At 50.6% G+C, this 20,022-nt stretch overlaps 2 protein-coding genes across 3 annotated transcripts in view; one reads left to right on the top strand and one right to left on the bottom strand.

Annotated features, from left to right (window-relative positions):
- DLEC1 (DLEC1 cilia and flagella associated protein) overlaps positions 1-7,591 on the top strand; it is a 77,117-nt gene extending 69,526 nt beyond the window's left edge. Inside the window, exons 36-38 of the mRNA XM_027835915.1 lie at positions 6,770-6,923; positions 7,087-7,204; positions 7,398-7,591. Of these exons, the coding sequence (XP_027691716.1) occupies positions 6,770-6,923; positions 7,087-7,204; positions 7,398-7,500 (375 nt within the window). The 3' untranslated portion in view covers positions 7,501-7,591. The remainder of the gene's footprint in view (positions 1-6,769; positions 6,924-7,086; positions 7,205-7,397) is intronic.
- A 346-nt stretch (positions 7,592-7,937) lies between these two features.
- Positions 7,938-20,022, bottom strand: part of ACAA1 (acetyl-CoA acyltransferase 1) — a 21,668-nt gene continuing 9,583 nt past the window's right edge. The window contains exons 4-12 of one of the 2 annotated variants that reach the window (XM_027835870.1): positions 15,392-15,471; positions 14,936-14,978; positions 13,317-13,415; positions 12,903-12,983; positions 10,032-10,222; positions 9,770-9,949; positions 9,450-9,505; positions 8,651-8,796; positions 7,938-8,439 (exon numbers count right to left, since the gene is read on the bottom strand). In XM_027835870.1, the coding sequence (XP_027691671.1) occupies positions 8,364-8,439; positions 8,651-8,796; positions 9,450-9,505; positions 9,770-9,949; positions 10,032-10,222; positions 12,903-12,983; positions 13,317-13,415; positions 14,936-14,978; positions 15,392-15,471 (952 nt within the window). In that variant the 3' untranslated portion in view covers positions 7,938-8,363. The remainder of the gene's footprint in view (positions 8,440-8,650; positions 8,797-9,449; positions 9,506-9,769; positions 9,950-10,031; positions 10,223-12,902; positions 12,984-13,316; positions 13,416-14,935; positions 14,979-15,391; positions 15,472-20,022) is intronic. The other variant, XM_027835871.1, reaches the window with a different exon arrangement.

The raw sequence follows: 20,022 nt of genomic DNA, 5'->3' as shown, positions 1-20,022 counted from the left end.
GGCCCAGGAGGAGCCATGGTCATGTGGATTAGAGGATGAATCCCTGAGAAAGGTGGAAAGATAGACCTAAAGACCCCAGGCATTGGGGTAAGAACTCACTATTTGACAAAAACTGTTGGGAAAACTGGAAAGCAGTCTAAAAGGCTTGGGGCAGGTCTCCAGCACTAGCACAGAGGAAGGATGGGTCCTGGCCCTGCCGGATGGATGAGGCAAGCCCAGGGAGCTGTGAAGCCTGCCCACTCTAGCAGTGTGGGTGGGAGCCTCAGCACCATTCCCCTCCCTGAGGCACTCAGCTGTGGCTCCTTGCAGCCCTGTTCAGGGAGGGTTCAGGAGGATGCTCGAGCCTGGCTGGTGTCCCCTGTGCAGGAGGAAAGACAGCAGGCAAATGATCGTTTCTTTTTTTTTCTTAATTTTATTTTCAGATTGTATTCTGTCCCTCCCAACTCTTCATCTCCCCTCCCCCCAAACCCTAAGAAGGCGAGAAAAACCTGTTATGACCACCCTGTGTAGTCCAGCATATTCCCAACCCGTCATGTCCAGTATGCATCTATGTGTATGTATGTATACATAAAGTGTGTGTGTGTATGCACGCGCATGCCAAAACCATCAGTGCTCTCCCCGCAGGTGAGCAGCTTCATTCATCACGAGTCCTCTGAACAGTGGCTGCTCTTTGGGCAAAGGCAGCTGGTGGTGCCATGGTGAAGAGAGCACTGACCCTGGAGTCAGGAAGACTTGAATTCAAATCTGCCTCAGATTTACTTTCTAGCTGTGGGACCCTGGACAAGTCACTTAACTTTCAACCCCTATTTCAATCTCCTCCTCTCCTCATCTGACACCAGCCTCTTAGGGCTGTCCTGAAGATCAGCTGAGATATTCATGAAGTGCTTAGCCCAGTGCCTGCCAGTCATTCGAGAAGCAAGAATAGCGCTTACTAAATGCGTACTCCCTCCCCTCCCCTATTCATTACGCTGGCCAGACTTCCTAAGTCTTTCCAGTTTGTCCTCATTATATTGCGGTCATTACATAAATCTTTGTCTGGTTCTGCTTGCTTCACTTTGCATCCGTCCATCCAAATCTTCCCAGACCTTCCTGAAACCATCCTGTCCTTTTTCCAACACATCAGAGTTGTGTGCACTAACTTGTTCAGCCACTCCCCACTGCATGGGTGCCCCGTCAGTCTGCAATTCGTTGTCACCACAAAGAGCTGCTCTAAATACTTTTGTACATATGGGTCCTCTTCATTTTTCTTTGATCTCTTTGGGATACAGACCTATCTCAGTGGCATTGCTGGGTCAAAGAGCATATACGGTTTTCTAGCCCTTTGGGCATAATTCCAAACTGCTCTCCAGAATGGTGGGATCAATTCACAACTCTGCCAACGGTGCATTAGTGTCCCAATTTTTCCACATCCCCTCTAGAATATGTCCTTTTTCTTTTCTGTCATATTAGCCAATCTGATGAGTCTCTAAGTATTAGTGATTTAGAGCAATTTTTCATATGGCTATGGACGGCTTAGATTCTTTCTTGAAAACTGTCTATTCATATCTTTCACCATATGTCAATTGGGGAATGGCTCTTGTTCTTATAAATTTGGTTCAGTTCCCTATGTATTTTAGAAAAGAGACATTTATTAGAGAAATTTGCTGCAAAGATTTTTTTCCCCATTTCCTGCTACTCTTCTAATTTTAGTTGAATTGATTCTGTTTATGTGGAAACTTTTTAATTTTATGTAATTAAAATTGTCTATTTTGTCTCCCGTGATCCCCTCTATGTCTTGTCTGGTCATGAACTGTTCCCCTCTCTGTAAATTTGGCAGGTGATTTCTTTCTCACTCGTCTAATTAGTTTAAAATGTCACCCTTTATGCCTAAGCCATGCACCCGTTTGGAGTCTGTCTTGGTGTGGGGTACGAGATGCTGGTCTCCGCTTAGTTTCTTTTAGACTGCTTTCCTGTTTTCCCAACAGTTTTTGTCAAATAGTGAGTTCTTACCCCAATGCCTGGGGTCTTTAGGTCTATCAAACCACTCAATTACTATGCCTGTTTGCTTCTGTGTGTTGTATGTTTAATCCGTCCCACTGATCAACCTTTCTATTTCTTACCCAGTACCAAATTGGTTTGATGATTAGAGCTTTGTAGTATAGTTTGAGATCTGGCACTGCTAGGTCCCCTTCCTTTCCCCCTTTTTTTTCATCAGTTCTCTCCATATTCTTGACTCTTTGTTCCTCCAAGTGAATTTTTTAAAATAATTTTTCCAACCATATAAAGTAATCCTTGAATTGTTTGGTTGGTATGGTACTGAATAAATAAATTACTTTAGGTAGTATGGTCATTTTTATTATATTAGCTCAGCCTACCCCTAAGCAACTAATATTTCTCCAATTATTTTGAGTCTTATTTGTCTAAAGAGAGTTTTATAATTGTGTTCATATAGTTCCTCTGTGTGTCTTGGCAGGTAGCCTCTCAAATATTTTATACTATCTGCAGTTATTTTAAATAGAATTTCTCTATTTCTTCCTCCTAGATTTTGTTAGTATTATACATAAATACTGGTGATTTGTGTGGGTTTATTTTATATCCTGCAACTTTGCTGAAGTTGTTGTTTCATTTAGTTTTTGATTTGACTCTGGGGTTTTCTAAGTAAACCATCATATCATCTTTAAAAAGTATAATTTTGTTTCCTCTTTGCTTATTCTCTCAATTTATTTTTTTCTTATTGACATAGCTATCATTTCTAGCACTATGTTGAATACTAATGGTGACAATGGGCATCCTTGCTTTCCCCTCATCTTAATGGAAAGGTCTCTTATCCACATTATCCATGGTACATATGACACTGGACCTTGGTTTCAAATAGTTACTAATTACCATATTGAAGAAAGCTCCATTTCCCCCCCTTAGTCCTTCTAGTGGATTTTTTTTTTCTAAACAGGAATGGCTGTTTATCTTGTCAAAAGTTTTTTCTACATCTTTTTATTTAATTCTATGATCTGTGTTTTGTATGTTATTAATATAGTCAATTCTATCTATACTTTTCCTAAAGGTGAATAAGATCTGCATTCCTGGTATGATATAGCCTGGTCAGAGTGTATAATCTTTATGATATGTCACTGTAGCCTTTATAGTAGTATTTTTATTTAAAAAGTTAGCATCAATAATAAATAGGGATATTGGTCCATACTTTTCTTTGATTTGATTCTCCCTGGTTTAGTTATTAAGAATATATTTGTGTCCAAGAAGGAATTTGGTAAGACTCCTCCTTTTCCTATTTTTCCAAACAGCGTATGTAGTCTTTGAATTCTTCTTTAAATGTTTGATTCATTCGCTTACAAATCCATCTGGTCCTGGCATTTTTTCTTTAGGAATTCATTTATTGCTTGTTCCGTTCCTTTTCTAATATAGGGTTGTTTAAATATTCTAATTACTGTTCTCTTAATCTGGACAATTAATTTCTGTAAATATTCATCCATTTCGTTTAGATTGCAAGTTTGATCGGCATACATATGAATGTAAATAGATGAAATAGCTCAGTGATTTTTTATATTTCTCCTTCCTTGGCTGTGAATTCACCTTTTTAATTTTTGATACTGTTAATTTGGTTTTCTTCTTTTTTTAATCAAGTTAGCTAATAGCTTATCTGGTTTGTTGGGCTTTTTTCTTCTTTCTAAAAAAACAGATACTAGTTTCATTTATTAATTCAAATTTTTTGTTTGTTTTTGCTTTCAGTCTTGTTAATCTTTTCTTTGATTTTCAGGGTTTCTATTTTGATATTTAATTGAGGGGATTAATTTGTTGATTTTCTAGGTTTTTTTAGTTGCATGCCTAGTTTGTTGGTCTGTTCTTTCCTCTTTTTATCTTTTTTTTTTTTTTTTTTTGCTTTTTGGTGAGGCAACCAGGGTTAAGTGACTTGCCCAGTGTCACACAACTAGTAAGTGTCAAGTGTCTGAGGCTGGATTTGAACTCGGGTCCTCCTGACTCCAAGGCCAGAGCTCTATCCACTGCGCCACCTAGCTGCCCCCCTTTCCCTCTTTTTACAGATAAAAATGTTTAGAGATGTAACTCTTCCTCTAAGTACTGCTTTGTCAGCATCCCCCAAATTTTGGTATGTTTTCTTGTTGTCATCGTCATCTTTAATGAAATTATTGTTTTTATGATTTGTTCTTTGATCCACCCGTTCTTTAGGATTAGTTTCCAATTACTTTTAATCTTTGATTCAAAAACCCCTTATAGAATATAATTTTTATTGCATTATGGTTGGTAAACTATGTACTTAGTATTTCTGCTTTTATGCATTTGTTTGTGAGGTTTATGCCCTCAGACATAGTCAGTTTTTTTGAAGGTGCCATGAACAACTTAGAAATAGATATGCTCCTTTATATTCCCATTCAGTATTCCTCAGAGATCTGTCATCTCTAAATTTTCTAAAAACTTTTATTCAGGCCTTTTTGTTGTTGTTGTTAGGTTTATCTAGATCTGAGTAAGCTGAGGTCCTTTCATTATAGTCTTACTCTGTATTTCTCCTTGTAACACCTTTAACTTTTCTTTTAAGAATTTAGATGCTATGCCGTTTGGTGAATATATGTTTGGTATTGATATCATTGTCTCATGGTACCTTTCAGCAAAACGTAGTCTTTTAATTAGGTCTGTTCCTGCCGTTGCTTTGTTTGACATCATCCTTGCCGTTCCGGGCTTTTTTAATTTCAGTTAAAGCTTAACAGACTCTACTCGAGTCCCTTGTTTTCATTCTGTATTTATCTGTCTGTTTCAAGTGCATTCCTTCTAAACCACATGTTGCTGGATTCTGGCTTCTAATCCACTCTGCTGCCCTCCTCTGTTTTATGGGTGAGCTCATCCCATTCATGTTCACCGTTGCTAATTATATACTTGCTTCTTGTAGTTTTTTTTTTTCTTGCTCTCCTCTTTTAAGAGTTTGTTTTGCTTCCAAAAAATCTTTCCCTTAATCAGCCCTCCCTCTTATTGCCTACCCCCCTTTTCCTAGACCTCTTTCCCTACTGTTTCCTCTGCTGACAGCGTAGGGAAAGAGGAAGGTTTCTAAGTTGGAATAGCTGCTGTGATGAATGGGATAGTGAGTTAATTAGGGGAGGTATAGAAGAATTGACTTGCAATGTTGAGGGCCTAGTGGAGAATATGTAAGATAAACTTGTAGTATCCCAAGTCAGCATAGTTTTATGATTTCCTCAAGCTTCATTTAGCAGCATATATGCAGGTGTGAAAGCAGTGGAGGGTGGGAGCAATTTTTAATACTATTATATTTTTTCCAATTATATGTAAAGACAACTTTTGACATTGTTTTAAATAAAATTTTGAGTTCCAAATTTTCTCCCTCCCTTCCTTCCCCGCTCCATCCCTAAGATGGTAAGCAGTTTGAGATAGGTTATATATACACAATCATATAAAACATATGTCCATATTAGTCATGTTGTGAAAGATGAAACAGATCAAAAGGGGAAAAAAAAACCACAAAAAATAAAGATGAACATAGTATGCTTTCATCCACATTCAGACCATCAGTTCTTTCTCTGGAGAGGGATAGCATTTTCCATCATGAGTCCTTTGGAATTGTCTTGGATCACTGTATTGCTGAGAAGAGCTAAGTCAGCCATAGCTGATCATGGCAAAAGGTTGTGGTTACTGTGTATGACGTTCTCCTGGTTCTGCACACCTCACTCAGCATCAGTCCATACAAGTCTTTCCAGGTTGTTCTGAGAGCATCCTGCTCGTCATTTCTTATAGCACAATAGTACTCCATCACATTTCTCTACCACAGCTTGTTCATTCATTCCTCAATGGATGGGCATCCCCTCAATTTCTATTTCATTGATACCAAAGAGCTGCTATAAATATTTTTTGTCCATGTGGGTCTTTTCCCCATTTTTATGATCTCTTTGGGATATAGACCTAGCAGTAGTATTGCTGGATCAAAGAGTATACAGTTTTCTAGCCCTTTGGGCATAGTTCCAAACTGCTCTCCAGAATGGTTGGATCAGTTCACAACTCTGCCAACAGTGCTGTCCCAGTTTTTGGTGGGAGTAATCTAAGGCTAGAGTTTGGCACAGCGGGATCAGGGAGTGGGTGAGTGGGCAAGGGACTTGAGAGAAGACAGTGTGAGCTGAGCTGGTTTCCCCAGGAAGGGAGAAGGGCAGAACAGGGTCTGGGCTTGCAAGGCAGAGGCAGAGGTGGACCGACAACGTAGTGTTGTTATCAGATGAAGTCACTGCAGAGCTCCTGAGCATGGACCATGCATGCTGAAGTCCCCTAATGTGAGGAGGGAAAGCCCTGGGGAGCAGCCACGGAGGAAGGAAAGGCTGGACGGGGGCTGCTGGAATCCTGACGGGGGGAGAGGTGACCAAGTGATGGGGTTGGAGGGAGAGCCTGGAAGTGCTGACGGGCAGCAAGGAGCAGGAAGATGCCCCACTGCTGCCCACTGAGTTCAGGGGACGTGAGTGAAAGGGCAGCGCCCCACTGAAGAGTCTGATTCTGTCCTCGAGGACTGATGTGGTCATATGACTGGAGAGGGGAGCGGCGGGGAGGTGAGGGGAGCAGCAGGGAGGTGAGGAGACCCTGGGTCACAAGGCGGCTATCGGCATCATCCCAGCAGGGGGGATGGAGGCCCCGGGAGTGCTAGTCGTGCAGAGCAAAGAGCAGGGCCTGAGACGCAGCAGTTGATTCGGACACGCGACACGATGGGGCGCCAGAGGGCTTCCGCCAAGGGTCCCACCCTTCCCCAGCTGACGTGCCCACTTGCCCACAGGTGGTGCCCCTCTTGGCCATTGTGAGCATTCCGTCCCTGCAGCTCTCCACCAGCTGGGTGGACTTTGGCACCTGCTTTGTGAATGAGACGTACACTCGAGAGGTCACCCTGCTGAACCTGAGTTCGTGCAGGAGCCACTGGATAACTCTGACGGGTAAGACCCCAAGCCCCAGCCCAGAACTGACCTCAAGAGGGAGACCCAGGCGGGCACTCTCCGTGGGGGGTGAAGGCGGACGGGACGTGGCTGCCCTGTGCGGAGGCCGCTGCCTTCCTCCTGCCCCTCCCTCAGGCCTCTCCTTGGTTTCTCTGAACCACAGACAAGCAGGAGCGGCACAAGGCCATCTTCCAAGTCTACCCAACCAGTGGTGTACTGGAGGCTCGGAAAGTCAACTCCCCCCCAACTTCCACGAGCTTGTATATCCATTTTACTGCCAGGTAGGCTGCAGGCCCAGCCCTCCTGGTGGGCGGCCCCCGGCTTCTCTCCAGGCCTCGCTCACTCAGCATGACTAGAGCCCCACTCCCCGCTCTGGGTCACGCTTCTGACACTGAGGGCACAGGCCTGAGGCGGCCCAGGCTCTCATCCGCTATCCCCTGCCGCCTGGTGATGGGCCGTCCCCTTTCCTGGCAGTGACAGCTGTGAGTATGAAGCAGTCGTGACGGTGGACGGCATCCTGGGAGAGGCATGCATCTTGCACATGCGTGGGCAGGGCTCCTACGATGAGAAGTACTAGATGCTGGTGGCCTGGCGTGGCCGTGGTCCTGTGAGCAGGAGCAGGGGTGGCAATGAGCACCACCCTTAATAAATGCAGAGGTTGCCTGGCCTGCCCTTCTCTTCCTCTGTGGGGGCAGGGGTGGGGGTGTGGACGGGTGGGGGAGGGCAATGCCAAGGAAGGCTGGGCGCCAGCTCAAGGACACGGTGCTAGGGAGGTGCCTTTTTACAAAGATAATCTCATGGGATTCTCACAACCCATAAGGTCAGTGTTACAATGGCCCCCATTCTACAGATGAGGAAACTGAGGCAATCAGGTGCAGCGACTTGCCCAGGTCACAGGCCAGATTTGCACTCAGGGCTTCCACCTAGCTGCCTTGAAAGGAGAGGGAAGAGCTCACTCTTTCCCCTGGCCTAGCGGCCATCCTCGGGCCCTACCCCTAGAGAAGAGTCCTGGAGATCAGTCATGAGCGTTTATTGTTCTGATTAAAGAGATTTCACAGATGGCATGACCCCAACCCCTGGATGCCCCCTTCCCTGCCCGCCCTTGCCCAGTCTAGAACATGAAGAAGACGGCCTCAGCTGGCTGGTGGGGACAGAGGTGGAAGCCTAGACCAAGCCACGGGCCAGTGAACAGGCCGTGGTGCCAGCCATCATTTTAGTTATTTATGCAAGAGAACATTTCTTTTAAAAAGGCACAAGAACCAGGGGGCCGCTGGTGCACCCCCGAGGAAACGACAGCTGCTCCCAGCAAGGAAGGAAGGGAGGGAAGAGAGGAGATGGGAGGGTGGCCTGAGCCCCCCTCCCCACAGGGCCCGTGGCTCCGCAGGGCTCCGAGTGTGCCCCCAAGGCCTCCTCCCTCCCCCCCCAACCTGAGCTGAGGCCTCAGGGCCCCGGGTACTCAAAGACAGCAGCAGCTCCCATTCCAGTGCCAATGCACATGGACACCACGCCGTAAGCCCTGCAGGGGGGACAGGAAGAGGAGATTAGCGGTGGCCTAGCCAGGCCTGGGTAGTGGTGACAGCAAGGTCAGACCGTCCCTGCCTTGGGACTGGGCTGGGAAAGGCCCAGTGACTTCCTGGCCCAGACAGCGGCCCCTCCCTCCAGGATGCCCTGGAACCCCCACACAAGCCCAGCCCAGGGGAGGTCCAAACGCAGGCGAGGTGTCTCACCTCTTCCCTCGGCGCTTCAGCTCATTGAGGAGAGTGATGACCTGGCGGGCCCCTGTGCATCCTAGCGGGTGCCCCAAGGCGATGGCTCCCCCGAGGGGATTCACTTTCTCCAGGGGAATCCCCAGCTTCTCCACACAATAAGTAGCCTAGAGGAGAAGGAGGGCAGGCCTGAGGCCCCCACATCCTTCCCCCGGCATGGAGGGCAGCCTCCTTACCCCCCCAGGATGGGAGGGCCTTCCTGCTGGTGCCCAGGGCGGTTGTCTGGGTCGTGGGGCTGCCCGGTGATGGACACGTCTCCTTGGAAGGCAATGGTCCAGGCTGGGGTTGGGGGGGTCATCAATAAATAGTAGAAATGTTTTTCCCCAAAACCAGTGTAAGCTCTCCGAGCCCAGGGACAGTTTCGTTCAGTCTGTGTCCTCTGCAGTGAGCCCAGCACACAGCTAGTGCTTCATAAATGCTTACTGACTGATGTACTGATTCCACACTTCCTGGCCAAACCAGCAGGCAGAGGCCCCATCATTCTTTTTCCCTGAACCTGTGATTTCATGGGTGAGGGAACTCCCAGGTGAGGACTAGCCCTCTACTGATGCAGGTTGGCACCAACTCTGTCCCTCCCCAAGGCCCACAGCCGCTAGGTGTCAGAGGAGGACTGGAACCCAGGTCTTGATTTCTAGCCAGCTCTCCATTCCCCGTGCCCAACATCATCTTAGAAACAGTGGAAATTCCCAACACGAGCTCTGGCCCCACGGACAGTGGAGAGAGGGTGTGGGAAGGCAGCAGAGTCGACGGGGCCGCTCACCTGACTGGCAAAGGCCTCATTGATCTCAAAAATGTCCACGTCCTTCACAGTTAGCCCTTCAGGAGGGGGGGCAGGCGATGCCAAGGAAACGAGCCATCAGCATCAGTAAGTCCACGGACAATGCCCAGCCCCTCCCCCAGCCAGCCCCGGGGGTGCTCGGGCTGGACCCCCCACCCCCAAATACTGGCTCCCTGTGAGAAACTTGCCAAGGACATCTGGGGGCTCCCCTGGCCCGGCTGATGCAGTCTCCAGCCCCCCACACACACCCTCCCCAGCTGACTGCTTGAACAGGGTGCCCACGGGCAACGCCCCCATCTCACCTGCCTTCTGCAATGCCGCGGGGATGGCATAGGCAGGGCCGATGCCCATGATGTTGGGGGGCACCCCCACCACGGCGTAGGCCCGCAGGATGCCGAGGATGGGGAGGCCCAGCTGCTCAGCTCTGGCCCTGCGCGCCAGCAGGATGGCAGCGGCTCCATCGCTCACTTGGCTGGAGTTACCTGGTGGAGACAGGGTTGGTGAGAGGCCAGAGTAACAGGTCACCTTGGCACTGCCCAGTGCCGCTTCGCCCTGCACCCTCACCGGCAGTGGTGGACCCATCTTTCTTGAAGGCTGGCTTCAGCTTGGCGAGCCCTTCCAGCGTGGTGCCGGCTCGGATGCCTTCATCCTGGGAAACGGTGACCGACTTTTCATTGCCCTTGTTGTCCTGGATGGTGGTGGTCACGGGCACGATCTCAGCCTGGAAACACCCCTGGCTCTGGGCCCTGGCCGCCCTGTTGGCACCGAGGGAACAAGTGCTTTGAGAGCCCGTCCCCAGCGTCCCTGGCATGAAAGCAGGAGCAGCCAGCTGGGGAGCCGGGGATCGTCCAAGGAAAGCTGCAGGGGCCCCTCGGGGCTCTCACTCCGGCCCCGAGAGCTACCAGGACCGGCTGAGCTGTCCCTGTCCTCAAGACCAAGTGCCAGCCGGCCAGGGCGTGGGGCCCAGGAGAGTCGCCGCGTGGGCAGAGAAAGGGCACGTACACAGGCCGCCTCCGTTGAGCTGGAACGGGAGGGGACAAGGGGCTTCCCCAGCACCGCCCTCCATCCCCCTCGGTTCTTAGGACTCCAGGCTGCAAAGTATGGACGGTTCCCACGAAGGCAACAGACAAACCCAGGGACAAAGACCCAGGAGGGATCTGAGGAAGCGCCACCATGGAGGAAAGCCAGACAGCTCGCCACGCGCTTGGAGGGGGCCACGGGAGCCGGCCCGTCAAGCGACTGTGGTGCGTCCTCCAGCTGCGTGTGAAGGGAGGTTGGAGACAAAGTGCAGAAGGAAGGTCCACCGCCCGTTAGAGTGTGAGGTGAGGGGAGACCGTGGCCACGACCCTGTCAACCAAGCAGCACATGGGCCCTGGTTGTGACTCAAGAATGGCAGGGGAAGGGATATCAACCAAGTCTCTATTTAGTGCCTACTATGTGCTGGGCCACATAGCAGGACCACAACCCCTCTGGACTCAGTGTGCTATTCTATCCCTCCCAACTCCGGGTCATGGCAAAGCTGAGAGATGCGCCTCCGGCGGAACACCACAGAGCCCTGGGGCAGCCATCTCACTGCGGATGGATGAGGCTCATGGGGAGAAGGCGGCTTCCGAGGAGAGCCAAGAGCAGATGAGGCCTCAGAGAGGCAGGAGAGAGGCCAGGCGCAGCCTGAGCCCATGAGCACTCAGGACAGTTTGTACACCCAAAGGGCCTTGTCCTCGATGTGCTTCCATTCTCCCGGGGCAGCCAACAAGTCAATGGAGAAGTCTGGGTGGATAATTAGCAGAGGAAGAGTGCGCTTACAACCAGGGGTATCAGAAAAGATTTTTCATAGGCAGTGGAAGCCAAATTCTGAAGAAAGCAAGGGACCCCAAGAGACTAAGAAGAGGAGAGGCAGCATTCTAGGCAGAGGCACAGCCAGGGCAAAGGTATGGAGGTGGTAGATGAAATGCTGAGTTCAATGATAAGTGTTGGAGAAGATGTGGGATAATTGGAACACTAATGCATTGTTGGTGGAGTTGTGAAATGATCCAACTATTTTGGAGAGCAATTTGGAACTATGCCCAAAGGGCTATAAAAATGTGCATACCCTTTGACCCAGCAATAGCACTTCTAAGGCTACATCCCAAAAAGATCATAAAAAAGGGAAAAGGACCCACATGTACAAAAATATTTATAGCAGCTCTTTTTGTGGTGGCAAAGAATTGGAAATTGAGAGGATGCCCATCAACTCGGGAATGGTTGAACAAGTTGTGGTATATGAATGTGATGGAATACTATTGTGCTATAAGAAATGATGAACAGGCTGACTTCAGAAAAACCTGGAAAGACTTGTATGGTCTGATGCTGAGTGAAGTGAGCAGAACCAGGAGAACATCGGATACAATAACAGCCATGTTGTTCGATGACTAACTTTGATAGACTTATCCCTTCTCAGCAATGCAAGGATCCAAGACATCTCCAAAGGCCTCGTGATGGAAAATGCTACCCACATCCAGAGAAAGAACTATGGAGTTTGAATGCAAATCAAAGCATACTATTTGCTCTTTTTTCCTTCCATTTTGTTTTGTTTCCTCTTTCTGGTGGTTCCTCCTATTGGTTCTAATTCTTTTTTACAACATGACTAATGTGAAAATAAGTTTAATAGGAATGTAAATGCATAGCCTATATCAGATTGTGGGAGGGTGGTGGGGAGGAAGGGGGAGAAAAATGTTAAACTCAAAAGCTTATGGAAGTGATTGTTGATAAATCAAAATAAATTCATTTTAAAAAATAAAATTAAAAAGAATCAAACGAGATAATTAAGTGTAAAGCACTCAAAAAAAATGCTGAGTTCAGAAAATTACGGTTGGGCAGAAATAGGAGGTGCCTGAAGGGAAGTAATATGAAAGAAGCCTAGAAAAGTCTGCTGGAGCCAGACTGCAAAAGGCTCACTTGGCATTTTGGATTTTGTTCCAGAGGCAAGGGGGAGCCATGGCATGTTCTTGAGCAAGAGGGTGATGTGGTTCAGAGCACGACTATCATTCCAAAAAATGTGGCTGGATCATGGAGGGGCTGGGAGGTCTGGGCTGGACTAAGGTGGCCTCTGAGGGCCTTCCCAGATCTGAGATCCTGTAAAATGCCCATCACTAACCTACCGGCTGCAAGACCTCAAGGATGCTGGGAAAACACTGGGTTAGGAGAGGCTGGGGGATCCCGGGCAGAGCCTGCCTCGGTGTGCTCATCTGTAAAGTGGGGATCAGAAGACGGCCGACGTCGCAGGATTGAGGCACCAGAGCTGATTATCCGTTGTGCAGCGGGCAGGACTGAGGGCCCTAACCCCCGAGGAGGCCACGCCCCACCTCTGCCCTGGCCCACAGCCCGGAGCCCAGCCTTGCCCAGGACAGATCCCTATCCCGAGGCGCCACACCCGGAGGTCACCAGGCGCACACTCACTTCTTCTGGGAAGCCAAAGCAAAGGCATCCTGCTTCTCCCGGGAGATGCCGAATCGCTCCGCCACGTTTTCCGACGTAATCCTGGGATGCCAAGAAGAGCAGAGGGTCGAGACAGAGAAGGAAGGGGGAGCTGGGCGCAGGGACTTACATATGAGGAAACTGAGGATCAGCGTGGCGCCTTATCATGGGCACCGAGCTCAGAATACTCAAACGAGCAGGAAGCAGCCCTCCAGCCCTCCCTGAAACCTGGCCAGCAGCAGCAAGTGGACAGAGAGTGTGCCCGGTGACCCTGGACGGCCTGCTGCCCTCCATGTGCTCGCTGGAAGGGCGCAGGCAGGGGCTCAGTGGGGTCCCCGTCCCCCACCCCTCCCCCACCCCCGACCCCCCAGGGCAGGCCGGGGCTGGAGCACTCACCCCATGGGGATCAGACAGTCTCTGGCTTGACTGTTCTCCACCAGGCGGGAGGTAATGTTGCCAGGGTTGCCCCGGTCGGCCAGGGACATAGACTCCACGCTGGGCAGGAGAGAAGCGCCTCAACGCCGGGCTCCCTTGGAGGGGGCTGCAGCGCCCCCTTCCCCCCGCCCCCAGCTGCTCCAGGGTGGGAGGATAGGGCCTGACCACACGAGCAAGGCATGGATTCTAATGAGGGGCCGGCCTGGGTGGGGAGGAGGGGAGGGGGAGGGGCAGGGGCAGGAGGGTGGAAAATGGGGAGGAGAGGAGGGGGAGGGGAAGAGGGGAGGGGGGAGGGGAGAAGGGCAGCCCCTACCGGAGCACATGCCTGGGCTGGAGTGGGAGCCAGTCCTGGTTCTCACTGACCCACTGACCACACACCCTGTGGCCTGGACCAGCAGCCTCATGGTGGTGGGTTCGAGATGACCCCAAATGAGGAGGGCATGGCTATCAGGCCATCAGAGAATGTTAGGTGTCACAGGATAGGAAGTGACCAGGCTAAGGTCAGAGGGCTCCCGAGTGGTCGCCTAGAACCCAGGCCCTCTGGCCAGAAATGAGGCAGCAGGAGGCGTCCTGGTTTCTACGCGTGCTCTCCCCCAGCCACTCTGGGAAGGAGGAGGGTGGCCACACTAAGGGCCGCAGTGACCGCTGCAGAGCAGGGAGTACACAGGATGTGGAAAAGCCTGCCTTAGGATGAGGTCAGAGAGCAGTTCTGCTCCAGCCCCTCCTAGCTCTGTGACGCTGGAAAAACCACTTCAGAGTTCCAAAGCCTCAGTCTGTTCACCTATAAAATGGGACTGCTGTGGCTGCGGAGAGGCCTCCGCTGGCTGGCTAACTGAACGACTTTTACAAGTACAGCCCTCCCAGGGATCGGTGGCCATGTCTGCCTCCACGCCCACCTCAGGCCTGGGCCAGGCCGGGAAGGCTAGTCCCAGCTCCTTCCCCAGGAGGAAGGGAAGCATCTTGGCTGTCCCCAACACGGGAGGGCAGGAAAGATGGGCCCTGGGACCTGAGGTGGGGAAGGGGCGACAGCCAGCCAGCTGCCCTCAGTCTTCCCACAGCACAGACAAGAGATGGGGAGAAATAGAACTGCCTCTGAGGGCCGACGTGGGAGCCAGAAACACAGTCGACAAGACGAGGAAAACCAGAGCAAAGACCGCCATCCCCGGAGACCCTCTGCTCTCTAGCGGCCCCAGAGGGGAGGTGGGGGGCCCTGGGCTGAGGCAAAGCAGGCTGGCGCCCTCCAACCAGCCTGTGGGAGCCACCCCCTGTCAATCAACCAGCGATCACTCAGTAAGCTCCTCCCCTCCCTCCAGTCCCAGGCCTGGGGGCAAAAGCAGGAGGCAGCGTGCCAAGAGGGGCCTGGGTGTGCCCTCGGAGGGGAACATTCTGGCAAGAACAAGTAGGGAGCTGCTCATCCCAGCAATAACACACCGCAGTGGCTTCCATGCAAGGGGACACTTCCTGGGTCCCCGGACTTGGGGGCCCTCGTCCCAAGAGACCCCACACTGGTCTGTTGGAAGGGGCTTGGCCTGGAGACGTGTGAAAACGTGCCCAGAAGCTCGGCAAAGAAAGATGCTTACCCACAGGCCATGCCAATGTCATAAGAGCCCTGGCTGATTCCACCTGCAATGAAAGCGGCTCATGAGCATTCGTCACGGAGGGGCCCCGCACTGGCCACAGGCCACGGCGCCCAGTGCTGGGGTGGCTGGAGACTCTCTGTGGCTTCATTGCCATAAAAGCCCTCCATGGACTATTCCTTGAGCTCACAGGATCCATGGAGGCCCCAAACACCAGGGTGTGAGCTTCAGTCACCCGCGGGGGCAGCAGCGGCAGCTGACCAGGCAGGAAGAGACGGAAAGAACAGGAAGGACCGGGCTTTAAGGTCCCCAAAGCCTGGCTCACGCATTCCCAAAGAGCAAGCCTAGGAGGCTGGGAAGGGAGGATTACCCCATTTATAGAAGAAAAACCAAGGCTGAGACTCAAGTCATGCCTTGAACCTGGGCCCCAGTGCAGCGGGAGGCCCTGCCTCGGCTCACCTGCGATGTTCATCACGGCCTGCAGCCCCGACGAGCACTGCCTGTTGACCGCAGACAAAGGCACCGTCTCTGGGATGTCACTGAAACAGAACACGCAGTGAGTCGCGTGACTGCCTCCCCTTCATGTTGGAGCCCCCGCGGGAGCCGAGGGGGAAGAGGGCGGGGCCAGAGGAAGGCGTTCTGCAGGGCCTGGGACTCTGCCCAAGGGCGTGAGGAGCACAACTCCGTGGTCAGGGGCAGACCGCAGCGGGAAGAGGCGCTAAGAAGACGGCCAATACGCGTCATAACTAGCACTGAGAGCGCGCTTTGTGATTATTACCTCGTTTGAGCCCAACAGTCGCTCTGTCCTCACCAGCTCCTACACTCGGCCTCGGGGACTTCCACACTGATTCCCCCTCAAACACCCAAACCACCCAGCTCCTCCACCTAAAATCCCCCCCCCACCTCGGTCACAAAGTGGACACGGCCGCCCTCCCGTCATCACCCACACAGGGACCACGTCCACGGCGCAGAATTCCGAAGCCCCCTGATCTGACCGTAATTCACTGGCTTTCTGCCTCGCCTTTCTCCCCTCACATATCCCTACTCTTCATCCACACTGTGACCTGCCGCTCCTTGACCCCTCAATTCTCTCCCCAGCCATCTCCTCTGCTCTAACCGCCCTCCAGCCCCTGGTCCTCTTCTCTGCAATCAGTGCCTCCTTCTCACTTCACGGGCTACACTCAGCCAAGCCCCAGCCTTGGCTCACTCCCACCGTTTGCACCTTTGCTTCTGCAACACACACACACACACACACACACACACACACTCCTGAACAAAGGTGGAGAAAATCCCACCGCCATTCTGAAAGGGTCCACCACACCTTTATGTGATGCAGCCTTCAGGAGGCCTTCACTGCTGCCCAGCCATCCTGCTCTCCCACCCTCCACACCTGCCTTTTTTTAAAAATTTTTTTCACACCTTCTCATCCCTCCTCTGACCTCCTGCCTGTCTCTCAGCTGAGACCCAGCCTCCTATTTCATGGAGAAAATTGAGGGCATTCCCCATGAGCTCCCTCTTGTCCTCAACCTCCTCCTGCACCCCCTGTCTCACAGGACACAGAGGCCTTCCTCCGGACCAAGTCTAACTCTCTCCTTGCATTAGAGATCCCCCTCCATCCGGCCCCTTCTCTCATCCCCACTCACTTATTTTCAGTCCCTCCTTCTCTACCACCTACAAACATGCCCTTGTCTCCCCATCCTCAAAAAAACCAAAAAAAAACAAAAACCCTCACGTGATCCTTCCCTCCCCACCATCCTCCTGTTTCTCCTCTTCCGCCCTTTGTACCCAAACTCCTGGAAAAGGCGCCTACAACAGGGGCCTCCACTTTCTCTCCCCTCACTCTCTTCTTAACTGCTCACAATCTGGCTTCCAACCTCATCAAAACCACTCTCTCCAGTTACTTGTTACTCAGTCGTGTCTGAGTCTTTGTGACTCCACGGACCACAGCGCGCCAGGCCCTTCTACCCTCCACCATCTCCCAAAGTCTGTCCAAGTTCATGCCCGTTGCTTCCATGACACTGTCTGTCCATCACATCCTCTGCCGTCCCCTTCTCCTTTCACCTTCAATCTTCCCCAGCATCAGGGTCCTTTCCAATGAGTCCTATCTTCCCATTATGTGGCCAGTGTATTTAAGCTTCAGGTTCAGTATCTGACCTTCCAGTAAAGAGCTGGAATTAATTTCTTTAAGTATCCACTGATTTGATCTCCCTGAGACTCTCACTAGCACAGCTCAAACACACGATTCTGCAGCGCTCAGCTTTCCTTCCAGTCCAGCTTTCACAGCCGTACATTGCTACCGAAAAACCCTAGCTCTGACTAAATGGACCTTTGTCAGCAAGACGACGTCTCTGCCTCTCGGTCTGCTGTCCGGATTTCCACGGCTTTCCTTCCGAGGAGCAAGCATCTTCTCATTTCGTGGCTACAGTCTCTGTCTGCGGTGATCTTTGAGCCCGAGAATAGGAAACCTGACATTGCTTCCATTTCTTCTCCCTCTATCTGCAGGGAGTGATGGGATCTTAGTTTTGTTTTGTTTTGTTTTAATGTTGAGCCTCAGGCCAGCTTTTACTCTCCTCTTTCACCCTCATCAGGAGGTTTCTTAAGTCCTCTTCACTTTCTGCCATCACAGCCGCATGGTCTGAATGTCCGAGGTTGTTGATATTTCTCCCAGCAACCTTAATTCCTGCTTTTGATTCCTCCAGCCCGGCATTTTGTATGAAGTGCTCCGCATACAAGTTAAACAAATCAGATGACCGCATACAGCCTTCTCACGCTCCTGTTCCAATCTCAAACCAATCGGCTGTTCCCCGTTCAGTTCTAACTGCTGCTCATCGCCCCACACACAGGCTCCTCGGAGACAAGGGGGCCTGGTCCTCCCATCTCCTTGAGGACTTGCCACATTTTGTTGTGATCTGCACAGTCAAAGGCTTTAAAGTGTAGTCAGTGAAGCAGATGTTTTGTTTTTTCTTCTTCTGGAACTTTCTCCACAGTCCAGCGAATGTTGGCAATTTGGTCTCTAGTTCCTCTGCCTCTTTGGAAAGCAGCCTGCTCTTCCAGTAGTTCTCAGTTCACATATTGCTAAAGCTGAGCTTGCAGAATCTTTAGCATAACCTTGCTGGCGTGTGAAATGAGTGTAATTGTTCCATAATTGGAATATTCTTTGGCATTGCCCTTCTTTAGGATTGGGACATAAACGGATCTTTTCCAATCCAGTAATCACTGTTGAGTTTTCCAGATTTGCTGGCCTATTGAGTACAGCACTTTAACTGCATCATCTTTTAGGATTCTAAATAGCCCAGCTGGAATTCCATCATCTCCACTGCCCTCATTGTTAGCAGCGCTTCCTGAGGCCTGTTTGACTTCATTCTCCAGGATGTCTGGCTCGAGATCAGTAACCACGCCATGTTAAGATCTTTCTTGTACAGTTCTGTGCATTCTTGCCACCTCTTCTTAATCTCTTCTGCTTCTGTTAAGCCCCTACAATTTTTTTCTTTTACCTTGTCCATTTCTGCATGAACCGTTACCTTGATGTCTCTAATTTTCTTGAAGAGATCTGTCTTTCCCATTCTACTGTTTTCTTCTATTTCTCTGCACTGCTCATCTAAGAAAACCCTCTTATCTCTCCTTGTTATTCTCTGGAATTCTACATTCAGTTCGGTCTATCTTTCCCTTTCTGCTTTATTTTTTACTTTCCATCTTTCCTCAGTTATTTGTAAAGCTTCATCAGACGCCATTTTGCTTTCTTGCTCTTCTGTTTCTTTGGGATGTTTTTTGTTGCTGCCTCCTGAACAACATCACGAACCTCTGTCCGTAGTTCTTCAGGCACTCTGTCTACTAGATCTAATCCCTAAATCTAGTCATCACTTCCACTTCACAATCATAAGGGCTGTTATTTACTAATACCCTCTGAATTGCCAAGTCCAATGGCTTTTCTCAGTCCTTACTTGAACCTTCTTGCTGTGGACACAGTGGGTCACTCTCTCCTCCTTGACACTCTCTTCTTTAAAGGTTTTCAGGACACCCTTCTCTCCTCTCCCTCTCCCTCTCCCTCTCCTGGTTTTCCTCTTACCTACTTGACTAATCCTGTCTCTTTTGCTAGATCTTCATCTAGCTCACACCCACTAATGGTGGCTGTCCCACAGGGTTCTGTCCTGGGCCCTCTTCTCTTCTCCCTCTATCCTACTTCACTTGGGGAGCTCATCAGTTCCCACGGATTTAATTACCATCCCTATGCTGAGGATTCTCAAGTCTCCTCATCCGTTGCTCATCTCTCTGCTGACCTCCAATCTCACCTCTTCAACCACTTTCAGTTGAAGGTATCTCAAACTGGATGTCCACTAGACATCTTAAGTTGTCCAAAACTGAACTAGCTCATCTTTTCATTTAACTTCCCCTATTTCCTACCTTCCCTGCTGCTGTGGGGGGCAACACCATTCTCCCAGGCTGCCAAGCTCCCACTGTCTCTCACCTCCCACTCCAACATGGTGCCAAGGCCTGTTGATTTCACCTCTGCAGGACCTCCAGAACACACCCCCTTCTTCCTCTAACACTGCCCCCACCCTGGTGCAAGTCCTCCTCGCTTCACAACTGAACCATTCCAATAGTCTAACTGGGGGGAGGGGGGTTCCTGCCTGCCTCCAGTCTTCACCCACTCCGGTCCGCCCTCCATTCGGCCACCAAAGAGATCTTCCTAAAGCTCAGGGCAGACCAGGTCACCCCCTCTCCAGTAAACTCCAGTAGCTTCCTGTCACCTCCAGGATCGAATACAAAACACTCTGATTGGCCCTCAAAGCCCTGCACGACCTGGCTTTCTCCTACCTTTCCAGTCTCCTTACAACTCATTCCTCAAAAGTCTTCAGTCCAGTGACTGGCCTCCCAGCTGTGCCACAAACAAGACCCTCCATCGCTCAGCTCCAGGCACGGTCTGTCCCCTATGAATGGACAGGCTCTCCCTCCTCCACTCCTACTACTGACCTCCCTGGTGCCTTCTAAGTTCCAACTAAAATCTCATCTTGGACAGGAAACCTTTTCCAATCCCTCTTAATTACAGTGTCTTCCCTGTTAATGATCCTCTATTTATCCCATTTGGGCAG

This window comes from Vombatus ursinus, unplaced genomic scaffold (assembly GCF_900497805.2).
Source record: "Vombatus ursinus unplaced genomic scaffold, bare-nosed wombat genome assembly UNPS02014817.1, whole genome shotgun sequence".
Classification (NCBI taxonomy): Eukaryota; Metazoa; Chordata; class Mammalia; order Diprotodontia; family Vombatidae; genus Vombatus; species Vombatus ursinus.
This window is presented reverse-complemented; position numbering and strand designations above follow the sequence as displayed.